Source organism: Pagrus pagrus, assembly GCF_965226575.1.
Source record: "Pagrus pagrus genome assembly, chromosome: 16".
Lineage (NCBI taxonomy): Eukaryota > Metazoa > Chordata > Actinopteri > Spariformes > Sparidae > Pagrus > Pagrus pagrus.
Window position 1 is genome coordinate 3875074 of NC_140200.1, and position 18816 is coordinate 3893889.

At 42.6% G+C, this 18816-nt stretch overlaps 2 protein-coding genes across 3 annotated transcripts in view; both read left to right on the plus strand.

Moving 5' to 3' along the window:
* Positions 1 to 8383: 8383 nt before the first annotated feature.
* Positions 8384 to 14548, plus strand: LOC311271168 (cholesterol 24-hydroxylase-like). Its single transcript, XM_084376707.1, has 15 exons — positions 8384 to 8642; positions 8784 to 8861; positions 9240 to 9321; positions 10109 to 10182; positions 10391 to 10477; positions 10661 to 10799; positions 10932 to 11042; positions 11134 to 11296; positions 11636 to 11701; positions 11891 to 11963; positions 12048 to 12132; positions 13270 to 13380; positions 13564 to 13652; positions 13769 to 13835; positions 13916 to 14548. Exons 1-15 carry the CDS (start codon positions 8494 to 8496, stop codon positions 14063 to 14065), a joined length of 1524 nt encoding a protein of 507 aa, XP_084232833.1. The 5' UTR covers positions 8384 to 8493; the 3' UTR covers positions 14066 to 14548.
* Positions 14549 to 15604: 1056 nt separating this feature from the next.
* The window catches only part of ccdc85cb (coiled-coil domain containing 85C, b), a 46896-nt gene continuing 43684 nt past the window's right edge, over positions 15605 to 18816 (plus strand). For both annotated transcript variants that reach the window (XM_084378510.1, XM_084378511.1), the window contains exon 1: positions 15605 to 17053. In XM_084378510.1, coding sequence (XP_084234636.1) covers positions 16336 to 17053 — 718 coding nt within the window. In that variant the 5' untranslated portion in view covers positions 15605 to 16335. The remainder of the gene's footprint in view (positions 17054 to 18816) is intronic.

Genomic DNA, 18816 nt, shown 5'->3' on the forward strand with positions numbered 1-18816 from the left:
CTGACAGGATTCGATTAGGCATTCTGCATGAGTTCTCCTGCGAGCACGTGTGAGCAGCGTGTGTGCAGTTTGCTGTCTGAGCCGACAGCATCAAACATTTTCCTCGGTTTACTCTGTTTTATCGTCTGTGTGTTCTTAATCTAGCGTTGGTTTTCTTTAAAAGTACAGTTCACAACTAGAAGTCAAAAGTCATACAAACATTTTCTGTCAGACTTCTAAACAAACAACCGCAGCCCTTTTTAAAACCGTGCATGCTTCAGGATACACAAACGTGTTGTGGGCCATTCTTCTGGTGATTCAGAAGAGGACTGACACATTGTTCATGAATATGATTTTCAGTTGTGGTCGAGGCCTAAAGCCACAAATCCAAACAAGAAGGATGGCGGATTCCTTTACAGATCCCTTATTATGCTCATTTTCAGGTTCATACTTTTATACCGGGGACCTACCAGAGAATGTTTACATGCTTTAATGTTCAGACAGCACATCACTTTTCCACGAACTGTCCACTGCTGCAGCACCTATATTCACCCTCTGTCTGAACACCTGTTTTGTTGCCTGTTTTTTAAAGGCCCACCAACTGAAAAGCCCTTCTGCTCTGATTGGCTGGCTCTAACAGACCTGAGCAGGCATTGCGCACCGTGTTTCCACCTCAGCTCTACATTAGCGCCTGACCTCTGCACACGTGTAGAACTGAACGTGCAGCCAGCATGGGTCAGATAAAGACATTTTAACCATGGTCATGCTCGAGGCATTGCTGGTTCTGGTGACTATAGATGTGACATCACCACCTGGAGACCTAACGTAGTTTTGTCGGCTGAGCCTGAAGTAAGCCGGAAACACAGGTTGAACAAAAAGGAGCTGTAAGATGAAGAGCTGCAGGTCACAGGCCGCACACCTTCAACTTCTCAGTGACGTAACCGACTCTTTTTCCCTCATTAACGTTATCAGATTCCCTATTTGCTTTGGGATTAAATCTGACATAGCTTCTACGCTTTGACAACAAGTCCTCCGCCATCATCTTGTCGCTCAGCTGAGTTTCTTTTGTAACGTATGCCGTCCAATTAAGTTTGATTTAAAGCACGACAGAACAGACAGTAGGGGCGGTGGGAAAGTAATTTAATAGATGTAACAACGGCAACACAACTACAGCAGCAAGCCGACAGTAAAGACGCACTAGTGAGTAGATCTCCGTGTTTGGTGTGATGATGTTTAATGTCCTCAACAACCTCTGTAGTCTCATTTAGCCGCTTGTTAGCAACTGCCGTTTTTAAGACACGTCAACGCTTCATAATTCTCAAGTGCTGTATTTACTGACGTATTTCACGTCATAGAGCAAAACGTGAAAATCTCTCAAGCTTGTGTAAACCACAGAATGAAAAAAAACATTAAAATAACTCATTGACTTTTGTTTTTGGACTCGTTCCCTTGGCACTCGACTTACTCAACAATCAATTATCTTTCTCCAGAACCGCCATCTGCACCTTTTAAATTCTGGTTCCAGAAAAGACAAGCTGGATATCAAAGTTCTACAGAAGGTTCCACTCAACCACTCAGACAAAATAGCCCTGCTAATAATACACACATTTAATAACCTCTTAAGCCTCCGCCAGCCTTAACTAACAGCCACCATCGCTGTCGACCATCACCAGCGCGGTATGTAGGTTGATCTATTCCTCCCATCATGTTGTCTGTGGCTATACTCTTTCCAGAGGATTAAATAACATTGAGATTAAAAAGTTCAAAGGTCGGGGTAATGCAAATCCATAGGCTTAGGCAATCCAAATACTCCTCTTACATACACTAATTCCTGCAGGTCATGATGTCTATCCTCCACTTGCTGCTCTCATTGACCCACGAGAAAAAAAAAAAAAGAGGGACATAAAGCCCGGTTATGCATTTACAATAGAACATTAGGTCAAAAGTGGGACACAATTAGCGGAGGATGTACTATGTTAGCGTACATAATCGAGGAGATGCTTGGAAAATCCATCTATCCGTCCATGTGGTTGAGAATCCACCGTGGAGTGAACAATAAGGAGCTTGGTAGGTCTACTATGGTCCTTCAGCGGTTCCTAAGTTGACTACAGATGAGTGGTGCGTGGAGGGGAGCCAGACACATGTTGACCACATTGCTGCCACAGAATAACAGATAAATAACCGCAGATGTGTAGACAGTGGAGAAAGCGGGGAGAGGGAAAACAGAAGAGAGGGGAGAAAGGGAACATAAAAGAGAGGGGAGGTTTCAAAACTCTGTGGCTAAAAGATCTTATCTAAAATATTGAATGGAGCAAGAGGTCCAGGGCGGATGCATTTAAAAACCCGGGTGAATACACTTCACAGCTTATGGAGGGCATGTGTGTCATGTCACTGCGCGAGTACGCTGTGGTTACACAGAAGTTCAAGCAGACCGAAATCACTGTGATCGCAATTAAGCGTGAATTATTTTCAAACACATAAAAAGTGCAAAAAAAGGCTGCGCCGCCATGCAAACTTCTTGAACGCTCGCTTCACTGTGCACCTACATTTTAGCCAGTGAATGCGTGTGTGATGTGATTCATTCCTTTAGTTATAGCGCTGGTGGCCCAGGCCCGGTGCCAGCGCTTGGTGGTTGCAGATCTGTTTACTTTTGTAGGCTGGCAGGAACATGAGATTTCCTCTGGGTGTACTGCGGCTGGTCGACCTGCAAACAGCATGGCCCTTCAAGTCTTTTGCTGCTCCCGTTACAGGCTGCCCCCCCCCCCCCCCCCACCGCCCCACTCCTGCAGATCACTTGTGCTGAGGGTAACCCCACGTAAACATAAACTCTTACAGATACTAACAAGGGTTCATTGAAGTCATGAAAACCAACCTACATACTGCATCAACGCTGGCAAACATAAGTCTGCCCAAACACACTTAGACATACTTCAGCTGCTCGACCTACGAGACTAATAAGAATACCAGTGGAGTTTAGGATCTTATGGATTATCTGGAGTTTGACTGAGCCCATTCCTTGACTGGCTTGACACAGAGGAGAGCCTTGTTTCTGAGACAATCAACAAGGCTAATCTCAAAATGGAGCCTCCACTCATGAGAGGCAGCAATGCAAGAGTTATGGACAACGATTAACACTTAACAACAAAAAAAATTCAGCTGCAGGTGACGCAGGTTGTTAATTTGTGAAGAAGTTTGGGCGCAGACACACCGAACAAACTCACCAAATGGTGCTGAAGGCCGACTGTTGCATCGCCTCACGACGCATGTGTCTCGGCCAAAAGCTGCACTCGAACACACCGCAGAGACTACAGCTGACGGCCAACTGCGTGAGAGGAATGACCTCCATACCACCAGGTAGCGGTAGTCTGTATTCATCGTTAAAAAGAGGAACTGCTGTAGCGATAAAACAGATAATATCGCCACTTCTAATCGAGACATGTCTGATAAAAGTTGCAAATGGCACTGGCGAAGAGGCGAAGGAGAAAAATAAGGAAAAAACGCACTAAATGGGTGATATCATGGATACTGAAGCAACAGTTTAAAGGGCTTCCCTTTCTTTATCCGTATCGCTTCTTGTGCACTGATTGACTTAGCTAAACAACCAATCAGAGTGATTTCTCTCATTGAATCTACACACTTAATCAGCCAAATAGCCACGAAAAAGGGCCATCTAGTGCCAACGGTGTGGGACGCACTGCAGCAACTAGGGCAACAGAGGCTAAATCCATTTTGCCGATGTTTAACTGGTGTGATGTTAATATGTTCACCATCAGTTTATTAGCATAGTAAGATTTGCTAATTAGCAGTAAACACTGAGTACAGTTGACGTTGATGGGATTGTCTTTAGTTTTGTAGGAATTTCATCACGAAGCAAAGTACTGGACACATTTTGTCCTGTTAATGGTGCGATATGGAAAGAGAAGGGAAGAGATCACTAACGTTATGAAGAAATGAGCATGTCTGCACCAAATTTCAGTCCATCCAATAGTCCCATAGTTCAGACATTTCCCTCGGAAACCAAAGGCACTACAGGAAAAATCAGGGGATCATCAAAGTTGGTAGGATTCATACTTTGGGAACCACGAAAGTCTGCTCCAAATTTCATGGTAATCAATTTAGTTAGGTCCTTTATTTTTTGATTTTGGCGCCCCCTGTGGACAAAAGCAATGTACTTCATAAATAAAATAGACATGTTGTATGTCTCTGAGGAAGACGGCCAATTCAGAATCACTCTTGTATCCTTTAACATCCAGCAATTCTGTCCATCTGTTGAACTCCTGTTTTCTCCGACTCTTTATTGATTCCCGATCAGTTTGAGTCGAGCTGCCTGTAGCCTGAGAGCTAGCTGTAGCAACAGTCAGAACACCATCATCTAAAATTAATGAAATAAGAAAATGTTTGCACAGCATTTGTTTTCATTTAGGTTACGTCAGTCAAAGAAAATAATCTGTTCAGCTATCACGCTCGGCTCTAACATTATTATAACAACAATGTTATTATAACAGCATTGGCACTTGTGCAAAGAGTGTCAAATACATGGCCCTCCTGGACTGTAAGCCTGCGTTTCATAAGAAGATGTTTCCACCCTCTCTTGAAATGTTAACTTTATCCACATTACAGCTGTTACTGGTACTTCTGCCAGATCTCTTGTGTGAGATGAAGCCACGCTTTGGACCGTGTCCTCCTCTCCACCATCACTCCTTCTTGCTGCGAGTATCAGGTTGACATCACTGTGTTGCAACATGTGAAACTGTCAGAAAACACTCAGGAGTTGATAAAAGACCGGGTCCGGTTCTCGATTCTCAAACCCCTGAGACCAGGTGGCAGTCGTTAGGCATTATTTTGTAGAAATTTTTAAGATATTTTACTAAAAGAAGGAAAATATCAACCTCATAGAGGAGGAAAGGTCACGGGATCACAAAAGTTAGTATTTATCCTCTGGGGACCATGAATGTCTGAAGAAACTCTCATGGCAGTGACCAATGTAGAGAAATTTAGTTTTACATTCACTTTAGTCTCTATCTATATATATATGTTCTACATCTATATAGATATTGTTTTTTTATGATGTCTAGGGTCAAAATGTTCCTTCCTCTTTAATATTTCTCCTCCTCCTCAATCTTGCAGACAGAGTACAAGCAAATTGTTTATCAAGCAAGAGCAATATTCGGCACAATAATCCCGAAACTGGACATCAATATCCTCAGAGAAGTCTGAATAACTGACATTCTTTGGATGAACCAGACTCTACAAACTTTTGTTTGTTTACTCATGTCCAGTGGGAGTCTTAATTTTCTCCCTCTCTCTTTCTCTGTTGATAATATAATCAAAAGAGCAGCCAACACAATACCTTTGGACATGAGAGCGGCCTGCAGATCCAGTAGTACTGAGGAGGCAGCCTGCCAGCCATAACAACATCAAACAGCTCCTCGCCTCCAGCGTTTACACAGAGCCAAGACTCTGGACCAAAAATATGATTGCTCGTTCTTTTTAAGATAAGAATGCAGACAAGCTTGAAGGTTATTGCGAACAATATGTACAGGTATGAAGTGGCCATAGTGGCAGAAGTGGACGGATCGTAGCAAACAAGTACCAAGAAAGTGATACTTTAGGTCAGATGAGATTTCTTGGATGGACCAGAATGTCCAGAGATCAGAGATATCGCCTCTCAGGAATGATGGCGACGAAAATGACCGACATTCTTCGTTAATGTGCAAAACGCAGGCATGCTTTGACACTAGAAAACATCATAATCTGTTTTATTAGAGTGCCTCTACAGTTCATGTTCCCACAGACAAAACAGAGGAGGGAGTGTGCTGACATGATGTGGGAACTGATGAAGAGCACCCCCTGCTGGACACCATCACAAAGTGCAGCAATCTGCCTGAAAATATAAAAAAAATGGCTGAAAATGGAAAGTTTTATTTGTAATCTTACTCAGAACAACATTAATTCATATTAGACTGCTTTGACAGATTTATTTTCACCACATTTTTTAAAAATGTCGCCTACATGCCAAAAGTTATTTCTCTTCAAGGGCCAAAAGATGCAAAGTGGGACTAAGAGTCCATCCCACCATCCTTAGATTAAGAAATATAATAAATAATAAGGGATCCTACATATTTAAAAAAAATATATTTAACCATGATACATATTATAGTTTTTGGATTCATTTACATTGTTTTTGCTAGAAGAATCTGGCGGGCCCCACTTTGGGCAGCCCTGTCACAGGTATTTAAAAATAGACCTACACATCTATTATACAGCTGCAACTGACTATTTCCATTGTGGATTGATCTGATCTTAATCAATTAATCCTTCGTTCTATAAAATATTAAGAATAGTAGGATATCGCGCCCCTTTTATTGTTATGGAAAACATAGAAAATCATTAAATAGTAGATTTTTACTTTAGAACAAGTGAATTTGGGGGATTTTTGCTTAAAAAAACCCCTAAATTAATTAATAATCGATTCGGAAAATGATTGCAGATGAATTTTTTGGCCATTACCTGATTATTCAACTAAATGTTTTGTCTTTAATTTGCCCGTTTCAGTGTTTCAGTGTCTGGTTAAGTGGTCTGAAAAATGCTTTCCATGCACTTTAACATGGGAGCGGTGGAGTGTAGATGTACATTGCTTCCCCTTTTTCATGTTGGTAATTCCACCCCACACACGTCGACTCTGAAAAGCTATTAACAGCTCGGTTTACCATGTAAAAATAATCCTATAGTGTGCGTATATCACCGCCCACGGCTTGAGACGGGGCTCAGATCAGTGTGCTGCTCATTGCTCCCAGCTTCGTGTCAGCCTGACATGTTAAGTAGGTGAGTGTATGACTGGGAGAGGAGGACATGTTGAGCTTTTTGGGGTTTGTTGGTTAAAGTGACAGCAGTGTTTGAGGAGTGTACTCACATGCCATACACATAGGAGGCTGTGCAAGGTCATACAGCAGGGAAAAAGGGGAAAATGGATCAATGCAATCAATTTATAGCAGTTCTTGAAGATCGGTACGTATAAGTAACAGCAGAACTGCTTCCAAATCAGATTTTTTTTGCCTTTTCGCGCCCTGTCACATCCTTTCAGCAGCTCCTTCCACCACCGCCGAATGTGCCAATATATTTACACGAGCAAACATAAGTGCGCATTCGATTCACAATGTCCATCTGCGTCACTTAGCCTATCACTTCTGTATGCATCCCTTTAACAAACCTATGTGAGACTCTGTGTCGACTCAAATAATCACCCCGTTCTCCCAGCGCTCCAGGAGACGAGTGCAATTGTATAAACCGAGGGAAAAGTTTTCCCGCTTCACCAGCTGAGGTGAAAGCAGGCGGGATCTGATGTGCGAAGTGCATCTACTTACGTAGTTGTTTGCTCCGGTTGGCAATTTTTGGTCCTATTTTCAGTCATGGAGGAATTCCCACGTCATCCGATTCGTGTGGAATGAACTCTTTTTTTTTTCTTTCAAGTTTTAAAAGTTGTGAAAACTTTTTAGTTCACCTCTGCGTCATGTTCATCATGAACTGAAGTTTACAAAGTGCAGTGGGTTCATGCCACACAGGCCTACTTCTGCTTCATTAGGAAGAAATAACAGCAGTCTGCAGTTTGCTGGAGTCCTATTTTTCAGGGACCTGCTGACATACCTTACTTGAAATCTAATCAAACAGATTAATAATATGATAAAGATCCTACAAGATGACTACTTCAAAGGTAGCTACTACAAAATAAAGGATGAAAAGGGAACATTTTCCTCACACAGGTTTAAACTCGTCTGTACAAAACCGTGTTTCTAATGAACAAATGTGCAAAATATGTACACGCTTTTGGATCAGAGTGGACATTAATTCACATTTATGACTTTCCTGTATGTAATGTATTTTAAAGTGCCCTGGCAAAATCAGGAAAAAGTCTCCTGCACACTGAGATGTCTTCAACTGATAGAGTCTGATTAAGCCTACATTTCCCACATAAAAACATGTTTTCCTGGGGATAATTGTCAGTTTTGTAAACTCTGACCATGATTTTTTTCTATGCTCGTGATACTAAAGCACTATACTGTATTTTTCTAGTGATGTGTCTATTATCCAGTGGCATCAATCTATCAAACCGAAGACAATTTCTATTCTTCATACAATCTGCTGCTTATTTCTGTTGATGCTGGTAGGATTCAGGTATAAAACCACATGTAGCTGGTGTTACACTGATGTGCCGAGCAGGATGTACACTCACATGTAAAAAGTGAAAATGTTGTAACCCGACAGGCCCCAGCGAGGATCGAACTCGCGACCCCTGGTTTACAAGACCAGTGCTCTAACCACTGAGCTATGGAGCCTGTTATACTGCCCCGTGTGGTGAAATATGGTTTTGAAGCCACTACTGCACCGCTGTTTTTATTACGGAACTACCGACGTCGCTACTGTAGAGCAGAAAGTTAACCGCCTGTGACCTAATACTTCACACTGGATTGCTGCACCCGCGACACAACGTTAGCAGCTGGGATCTGACCTGCCGAAATGGCCGTTTTCCACATTATTTTGAGCTGGGCTGCTCAAGCGCTCGCGTTTGTGTTATTCCTCCTTTTCCTGGCGTTTCTCGGTTACTGCCTGTATCTCAAACACCTGCATATGAAATACGACCACATTCCCGGGCCGCCGAGAGACAGGTAAAGTTATCTCGGTGCGATGCTAACACCTTGTTGTCTGTAGCTGTAGCACACGGTAGCTAACACTGGACGTGACCCGCATTAGTTAGCTTCACCTTTTTTATCCTTCTTTGACACTTCTTTGTTTTTATCCATCCACAGCTTTCTGCTCGGACATTCACTGACGTTTCTGAAAATCATGAACGAGGGAGGGATTGTGCACGACAAATTCCTGGAATGGTGAGAAGACAACACGACAGTTCGTCCATTAAAAGTGTGTCAGTGTTGACAGTTAACTGAAAACACGGTGAAGTCAGAGCAAACGCCATCAGCAACAGGTCCTGTACAGCCACAGTGAGTTAGCCTGTGTGCACATTCAGCCCCCTGTAGGCTGCTATCAGCTATAACCAGCTGCATATGTGATTGTGTGTGTTTATTAACAAGGTAAATGTGTTTAAAGTGTCTTTGTCTTCTATGAGCATTCATCAGAAATACATTATTATTTCCAGTGGTTATTGTCACCAGTGCACTTTCACTTCCATGTACTGGTTTTGCATGTGTCACTGTGCACGTGTGTATTTGCAATCAAACATATAATAATTAAGATGTTTTCTCCAGGTCCGAGACTTATGGGCCTGTCTACAGGTTAAATATGCTGCATTATGCTCTCGTCTGTGTGACCTGCCCAGAGGCAACAAAGGTAACACACCACACCCAACACAACTATTTACACAACTAGTTGCACAAGAGTGTCGCAATAAATAGTGTAAAAGGGCACAGACAGGCAGGTTGACCTGTTTTTTCTAGAAAACCCTTCCAAGAAACAAAAAAACATGATAGCTTATGTCCTGATAATATTTGCTTTTAAAGGAAAACACCACCAATTTTACACATAAAAGTGTGTTTGCAGGTCTCGAGGAGTACTACTGCATATTTATTATTAATAATAAAGTATAATTAAGCCTTTTGTGGCTCCAGAGGAAGCTGCATGTAATCTGATAAATTGTCTCCAGTGATGTTACTCAGTGGTTAAGTTGCATTGTGGGTAATGTAGGCGCTGGTTCTGATTAATCAGTTTTGATGATTTGCTTTTAAACTGTCTGTGGGTCCAAGTGAAATGCTGGACCAGTGGATTGCTTTTCAAAACCTGGTGCCTACATTACCCACAATGCAGCCTAGTCACTGAGTGACATCACTGGAGGCAATAGAGAGCTGGAGTATCTTTATTTAAAACACTTTGTATGTTAGTGAATGGACAATCATTTCTTGATCCCGTTTGAATAACACATAAGATGTTTGTCAGCTTAAAAGACAATTTTTCAAGTCAATAAACACAAAAACACAAAACTCTTCATACAACATTTTCCATGTATGCAGTAGTACACCCCAGGACCTGTAACTACACTTTAATGTGTAAAATTGTTGGAGCTTCCCTTTAAAAAACACCTTGTTTTTCACTGTTCCCTCTTTTGATGGCTGTGTTTCAGGAAATCCTGATGTCCTCAAAGTACCCCAAAGATGATTTCCTCCACTCGAGACTCTTCAACCTGTTTGGTCAAAGGTAGTTTATCATTCTCACGCTCAGATTAGCTACAGAGAATAATCTGATTTATAAACTGTCACCTCCACTCAAGTAATCTTGGCATGTTTTGGGACACTTGTCACTCATCTTTTGAGTCCCGGGCACTGTTTTACTGTGTGTTATATCAAATCAGCTACAACCTTATGTTGATATTTTGAAAGTGTTGTGCTCCACGTGTCTCTTCAAGGTTCCTCGGTAATGGCCTGGTAACAGCAAAGGACCATGAACTGTGGTATAAACAGCGCAGAGTCATGGACCCAGCGTTCAGCAGCTTGTGAGTTATTTAATCATCGACTACCTGCTCACACCTTTATTTACTATCCAGTATTTGCAAGCATTGCAGTCAATATGTTCAGATCGTGGGTATCTTTTGCTCTGTTTCCTTTGGACAACATCATCTTAGCAGTTATGTCCTGGCCGTCCTGGTCCACTGTCTAAACCAGCCCCTTATTTTCAGGTATTTGAGAGGTCTTATGGGCACCTTCAATGAGAGGGCAGAGAAACTGATGACTAAGCTTTCTGATCTAGCTGATCAGAAAACAGAGGCCCACATGCTCCAGCTAGTCAACTGCGTTACCCTGGATGTGATTGCTAAGGTATCGTGCCATAGTTTGTTTAAAAGCAGCAAATACGTTTTTCTGAAATGTGACACAAGCTTATCACAACAGTTCATCTTATCAAGCTGTAACTATCTTAGCGTGTGTGTTTGTTTTCTCGATAACTCTCAGGTTGCGTTCGGTGTGGATTTAGACATGCTGAACAACACTTCAACTTTCCCCAAAGCCATTGAGTTGTGTCTGAAAGGGATGGTGTACAATATCAGAGACGCCTTTTTTACGGTGAGACTTCAGCTCATGTTTGTACGGCGGACATATTGTCAACTTTGTGACATCCTAAAATCTAAAAATCCCAAATCTTGCATTTTTCCAGTTGAAGCCAAAGAACCGACCATTCATTAAAGAAGTGAGGGAGTCTTGCCGCCTGCTGCGCACAACTGGAGCGCAGTGGATTCAGGCCAGAAAGACTGCCATGCAGAGTGGGGAGGAAGTCCCCAAGGACATCCTCACGCAGATCATCAAAAGTGCTGGCAAAGGTTACGATCCTTTATCAGATTCGATTTGATTAGATAAGAACGTTTTAACGTCTCTGTGTTGTAACGGGGTCAGCGCAGTTGTAAACGATAGTTTCTAGGGTCTAGATAAGAGCCAAATACTTCTAATTGTGCCGAATACCATAGCGAATAATATGAAAATGCAAATAAAATACAAGCATTTAATAGGTTTGCAAGGTTCACAATCAGATACATTAGGTTCAGTATGTAATTAGGTCAGATAGGAGGATTAGTATGTGTATAAATGAGTTAAACTTTCAGTCCAACATGGATGTAAATGTTTAGGTTAACTTGTTCAATTCCTTTTTCTTATTATTCCAGAGGAAAGCTTGACTCAGGAGGACGAAGATCTCATGTTGGACAATTTTGTGACATTTTTCATTGCGGGTGAGTTTGTGTTGTCCATAAATAAACAAAAATCCTAATTGATGTTGATTGATTTTAGAAGTAAACTTTATTTTTAAGCCCTACTGTTTAGAAATACAGAATACTGTCACTTCAATATGTGTTGTTGATCTGTGTTTGCTCCATTGGAAGGTGTCGTTCTCCTTTATTTTGCTGTCTGTAACATTGTAGGTCAGGAAACAACCGCCAATCAACTGGCTTTTTGCATCATGGAACTGGCGAGACACCCTGAGATACTGCAGAAGTGAGAACTAATAATCAGTGCAGAGCAGTTTCACAGTGAAGCTTGTGAGCGATGGTTTCTTCAGTTTGCTTTTCTGTTTCTCAGAGTGAAGCAGGAGGTGGATGATGTCATCGGGATGAAACAGGAGATCAGTTATGACGATCTGGGACAACTGACCTACCTCTCACAGGTACATATCATGAAGTCAGGAAAGATTATGGGTCAGGAGTGAAGCATGTTGTGAATATACTTACATTTATTCATTCATTATTCCAGTGACTGTCTGACTCCACTAACATCCTCCAATACCTCAGCTCATTGGCCACTAATAGAAAACCATTAGCGTCGATGTAACTTAAAGGTGTGATTCTCCCTCCGACCGTTGCATTCACGTCACAACATCGCCGTTGCTCGAACCATCTGCCCCCTCGAGTGACCATTTTGTTGTAGCTGATGTTGCTCACGCTAGCTAGCTAACTGTCACTGTGCTGACAAAACACAGATACCATGCGAAAACATTGCCAAATTATTTATTTACAATCATAATAATGTTTCAGAGGAAAAGAGATACTGTAATTCTGCACGTCTTATTTTTTAAGAAAGGATTTGTCTACATACAAATGTTATTAACACGACCTTTAAACCACTAGCCGAAAATTCAACATACACATTAAGACAATCTTTCAGTCCTGCTGTTTTTAACAGAGAAACATTGCAAAAAATGTAAATTGTAATCCATGCTTTTCCGTCCTCCTGCTGAGACTACGGTCTCACTGTAATGCTTTTTATTCCTGCCTAAGCCAAGACAAGTCAGAAACTTTAGATATTGCTCTCATATCACCTCAGTCTTGATGTCACTTAACTGGCTCAAGAGCCTCCTCCTCATCTATAAGGTTTTGAGTAATCTTACCTCTGAACACGGCTTATTAGTTATGAAAAACACAAGGGAACGATGCGTTCGCTGACCTGAGTACCAGGCTGTGGAAAAAAGTCTCCCCCTGGGTCACAGGTCAGCAAACTCTCTTGTTTCTTATCTTCTTCTTATCCTCTTTCTTATCACAGTTGAATACCTGTAACTTTTCTAAATGTTACTTTGCTTGAGGCTTGTTAACCATTTCGATCTTATGGTTTTATTCTTTTTTTTTTTTATTCTGCTGTTTTAATTTCTGTTTTCTCTTGTTATAATGTTTGTGCTCTACTCTTCTCTTGCCCTTTTTTTACCCTTCACCCTCTTATAAAGCACTTTCTAACCTAGGTTTTGAGAGGTAATATATAAATGAAATCTTAATTAATTAGTTACTATTTCTTCACTGTCACCTTCCCCCAGGTGCTAAAAGAGACTCTGAGGATTTACCCCACAGCTCCAGGCACATCTCGTGAGCTACGGCAAGACATGGCCATTGATGGTGTCCACATTCCCGGAGGAGCCACAGCCATAGTGAGTCATTTTACTTCTGAGTGTGTTTGCACCTGTAAAAGAGGAATTGTGTGTCAGAACAAGACATTTTTTTATAGTATGCACAAAAAGGGCAGTGGCACCTACACAGCAAAACATGTTTTTGAGAATACTGATAAAATAAACCTGCTATCAAAGTGTTCAATCAATTATTCTGAAATTCAGTTTAGCAGCTACGTGTGTGGACGAATGGATAAATTCTTCAAGGACCCCATGAAATTCGATCCGGACAGATTTCACCCAGATGCTCCCAAGTAAGCAACATACACTTTACACACAACGTTTACTCCTGACATGTTGGGCAGCCGTGATTGTCCCAGATAAAAACAAGGAAAGTGGTGTGTAATCAATCATCTATCCCTTTTACAAGGCCTTATTACTGCTACTTCCCCTTTGCCCTCGGTCCACGCTCATGCTTGGGGCAGAACTTTGCTCAGGTGGGTGGCGACTGTCGTTAAAGCATCACATGCATACACGTGAACGTAACACATGGCATTAACCTGATGGGTGGTTACAGATGGAGGCTAAAGTGGTGATGGCCAAGCTGCTCCAGAGGTTTGACTTCACCCTCGTGCCGGGACAGACCTTTGACCTCCTGGACAATGCCACGCTCCGGCCGAAGAGTGGAGTGGTGTGCTCTGTCAGACACAGGACCCACAAGCAATGAGTGGTCACAGTTAAGCGAAGAAATATACGAATCTGTTCAATCCAGATAGCAGAAGCTGCAATTATTTGATAAATAGCATCATAATGAAGTATTGTGGTGCTGCAAATCTTGTTTGTTTGGCACAGACCCCAGCAGATGTTACATAATCATGATTTTAAGTTTTATTTTACAGTGAAAATTAATATCGTGATGCAGAAATGATCATTCCTACTAATCATAGAAGAAATCACCATGTGTCTCTGTACTCCTGCTCCAGCCAAAAGCCTCTTACGCTGCAAAGCTCTTTTATAAAATTTTTCCAACCACTGAGCTTTGAAACACTCTTTATGCCTTAAACACTGAATGTATGTATGAATGAATGTACCATTTTTACACATCACGACAGAAATGTATCAGCTCTTTTACACATTATTGCACTAACGCAGAAATAACTTGTCATCAATTGTTTGTTTTGCACTTAAATAAACTGACAATCTGATTTTATTTCATGCCTAATTTTTTTTTATGTCCTCAAACTGATGTTTTGAGCTATTACTGACAGCCTGCCACAGGGGGGCGCTGTGACATTGTAAAAAAAAAATCTCAAAAAGCACCTGTTTAACTACAATCATGAGGGAATTAAGACTTTCAAAAGATTTCACTCAACTACGCTTAATTTTTCTTGTCATATATATGTTTTTAAATTATTTCATATAAGGCTGTTAAGTGGTGAGTCACATTCATGTCATTGATGTCGGTAGAATGGCGTTAAACAACAAACAATTATTAAATTAAGCCAATTATTTAGGTACACAACATTTTTGGTTAAAAATAAATACAAATATCAGCTAGTTTTTATGAATACATAGATCGTAATCATTTAAAGGGGCACTATGTAGTTTTTGGCACAGAAATTGAAACTATTTACAATATTAATGAGGTAATAATACAAACTCAGAGATATTTATTTTTCCATAACTGAATAAACAAGCTGTTCTCGAAAGGGGAAAATAAGCTTCCCACAACACAGTTTGAAGCTAGAAAGGTGGCAGGGTCCGCCACATGTAAACAAAGTAAAACAGTATGAAATTGTGTTGTCCTTTGTAATATTTACAATATTAATGAGTATTAACTATATTAATTTATATATAAATACAAACATCAGCTAGTTTTTATGAATACAGATCATACGGCAAACATTTAAAGGGGCACTATGTAGTTTCTGACGAAGAAATTCACATGTAAACAAAGTAAAACAGTATGAAGTTGCGTTGTCATTTAAGGTCAGTTTAAGAGTTTGTTTATTCAGTTTGTTTAGGCATAAAAACAACATTGTGCTCCTTTAAGAATATAAAGATCAAAACATATCACTCACAAACACTTAAATATATGTATGTGTACTAATGTAATAACATATATGTTACAGAAAATGCCTTTAAAAGCCAGAATCCAGCGCTCTGGTGTTGTTTGCGATCACCGTGTTCCTGCGGCTCCTGAACGCCTCACTGTTCCTTTAAGGGGGCAGAGCCTGCGCCCGTGCGAGGCTCCGGCGCACCGCTCACCTACCTGCTGCCTGCCCACTCCTCTCCGCTCTCCCGCGTCTTGATTGGCCGTCTTGGCCGAAATCCTCTTGAATGATTTCAAACCCGAGTGTTTGGACAAGAAGGAGGAGGAGGAGGAGGAGGAGGGGAGGCTGCCGCTGCTAATTCCGAGCGACCGACCGAGCGACCGAGCGAGCTGAGAGGCTGCGAGAAGAAGCTCCTCCGTCCAGCGACGCAGCGCCGCGGTGAAGAGGCTTAATCCGAGCAGGGTGTTGTTGACGGCGGGGACGTGTTGAGGAGCAGGACGGTGGATAAACAGAACACAAAGCTTTTTTTTTTTATTTAGAAGTGTTTGGTTGAGCTTTTCTTTACATTTTTAAATTTTTGTTGTTGTTGTTGTTTCTCATCATCTGAATGGAGCGATGTACGGCGGACACGGGACGCGCCGTGGTGTGCTGACGGGACCAGAACCGGGTCGAACCATCGATTTAAAACCATGTGTTGTTATTGAATGTGAGTAGCGAGATTGAAAAAACAGATTTTTTTTTTTTTTTTTATCAGTCAGTTATCATATTAATATTTTCATTTTCACTATCGGCCTGTTGAAGAGGACCAACATAGCGACACTCACCTTCTGGACCATGTATTTTAACACGATCCCGCAGCTCAGGCTTGGGTAGATGAGACTTTGACAGTTGATTTTTGTAAAGATTCAAAGACCCTGAGACTTCACAGCCCAGAGAGACAGTCATGGCTAAGAACCAGTCCGAGGGACCTCAGGATGATCTGAGCCAGCTGCCGGACGAGGAGCTGCTGCGGTGCAGCAAAGAGGAGCTGCTCCGGAGATTACGCAGGGTTGACGGCGAGAAAATGAACTTGATGATCGAGCACAGCAACATGATGAAAGACATCAACCGGCGGCTGCAGGTGCACCTGCACGAGATCCGGAGCCTGAAGGAGATCAACCAGAAGCTGCAGGACGACAACCACGAGCTGCGGGAGCTCTGCTGCTTCCTGGACGACGACCGGCAGAAGGGCAAGAAGCTGTCCCGGGAGTGGCAGCGCTTCGGCCGCTACACCGCCACCGCCATGTGGAAGGAGGTGGGCACCTACATGATGAAGCTGAAGGAGCTGGAGGCCAACCAGGACACCGTGTTGAGGGAGAACTCTGAGCTGAAGGAGATCATCCTCATGCTGGATGAGGAGAGGAACGGAGCCGGGTCCAGGAGCTCCATAGACAGCCAGTCCAGTTTGACCAACCTGAACGGTGGCACTGGTACCGTCAGGGATGTGGGGGACGGGAGCAGCACGTCCAGCACAGGTAGTGCTGGGAGCCCAGATCACCACAATCACAACCACATACACAAGCCCAGCTCGGAGAACAGTAAGATGGGCCCCACCATGAGGAGGTCCATGGATGACCTGTCGGCACCGCACCATCACAGGAGCATCCCCAATGGACTTAATGGTGAGTGCACACACACCTGTCCACCTGTGGTGACACAGGTGGGCCCCATGGGGTTCAAATCATAGAGTCCAACCAGTCAGGCCAGAGATAAGTTTCAAAATAAAAGCTGTTTTTATTGTACTTTCATGTCCAGAAGTCATTTTCGGTTGGGAAGGAAGAACAAAAGTTACCCTGCACTTATAAAGATCTCCAGACAAGAGAGACACACTGAGGCCTCTTTAAATTATAGTTGTTTTCTTATAATTCAATATGGTTGAGACCTCAGAAGACATGGACGCCACTGGGCCTGTTAAATCTCTCTTCCTTGTCTTTGGTTTCATTGCTTATTATCAGGACGTGTTGCGCAGATACCGTGTGAGTGCACTGACAACATATGCTGGTCAAAATTGCTGTGAAGGATTAACATGAGGGTGGAGGTGGGGGGGTGGCGGGGTCCAGGCTTAACTTCACTGTAAATCTTGATTGGGGTGATTATAGCACACACACACACATGCACACACACACAGCATCCTTAAGTGGCCTTTTCAGTCCCTCGCTTACCCCCATCATGTGAATCTGCACTGATTTAGGTCAGTGCACCCCCGTGGTCCTCAAGGAAGAGGACTTATCTAAATGGCTTTTCGAGGGGGCTCAAGCGAATTGATTTTTTTTTTTTTTTTTGTGGGCCGTTTGCTGATTATCATTGTCGTCTTTGCGGTCGTGGAAGAGCACTCACGTCTGCTTAGGGCCCCCGTTTGGAAATGCGTGGCATGGGACCAGAAATCAATGTCCCTGTTTTAAGACCTAAATACGCGGCTGAAAGCTCCGAGCCGGGATGAAAAATGCCCCCTGATGGACCAGGAGGACACTAAGCCTCGTTTAGCTAGCACATGGGCTGAAAACTTGCCATGATCTGTTTGGCAAAGGGGGAATAAATTCTGTTTCATGGCCCGGGAAAAATCCCCTATCCAGTTGAAACCTTTCATATTTTTTTGAATGTTTTGATATCTCGCCCTGATTCACAAGGACAAGGCCGGAGCAGAGTAAGGGAGCTCAGAGCGTGCAGCTTCACATCAGATCACACAGGTCACATGTTATCCAATCGCACATTGCTGGAATTGTGCGACTGTGGAAAAAAAACCGTGAAGGTAACAAACGATAAAAAAAAGATGGAAACATGCATGAGGGAGAAGCCGAGGGAGCCCTTAATCCAGACACACACACACACACATGAACGCTCGCACAGATTTTGGGGCGGTGTGTTTTGGCTCGTCGTTACGTAACATCAATATTGTGTCTGCGGCGTCCCTGGTATCTCTATAAGCTGCTGTTTTTCGCTAGATGTGCGTGACATTGTTTGCCCCTGAGGCTGTGGCTCGGTGTGTTCATCATTGTCATGATGTACAGCGACACACACACACCCAGCATTGGGAGAAGGTAAAGAGGTCGATGCTATCTCGTCCCAAACAAAGATGAGCATCACATGGTTGCCAACAAACTCCACGCGGAAGGAAAAACAACTGTTACTGATACAGTCAAGAAAACGCATGATGCCACACAGATCCTAATCTGGACGGCTGCACCCAGAAGCAGTTTGATGAAACAAGCGTTTTTCTTGATGACTACATCTAAAAAAGAAAAACCTGCCTGGGTAGAAGACGTGATTGCCCAACCGGCCGACGCTTTTTACAGTAAAAAAAAAAACTCTCTCCACCGGCTCAGATTTACTGAATTGGCTGCTTTTGAAATCCGAGTGGAGTGACCATGTTGTGAGGTCAGATCTG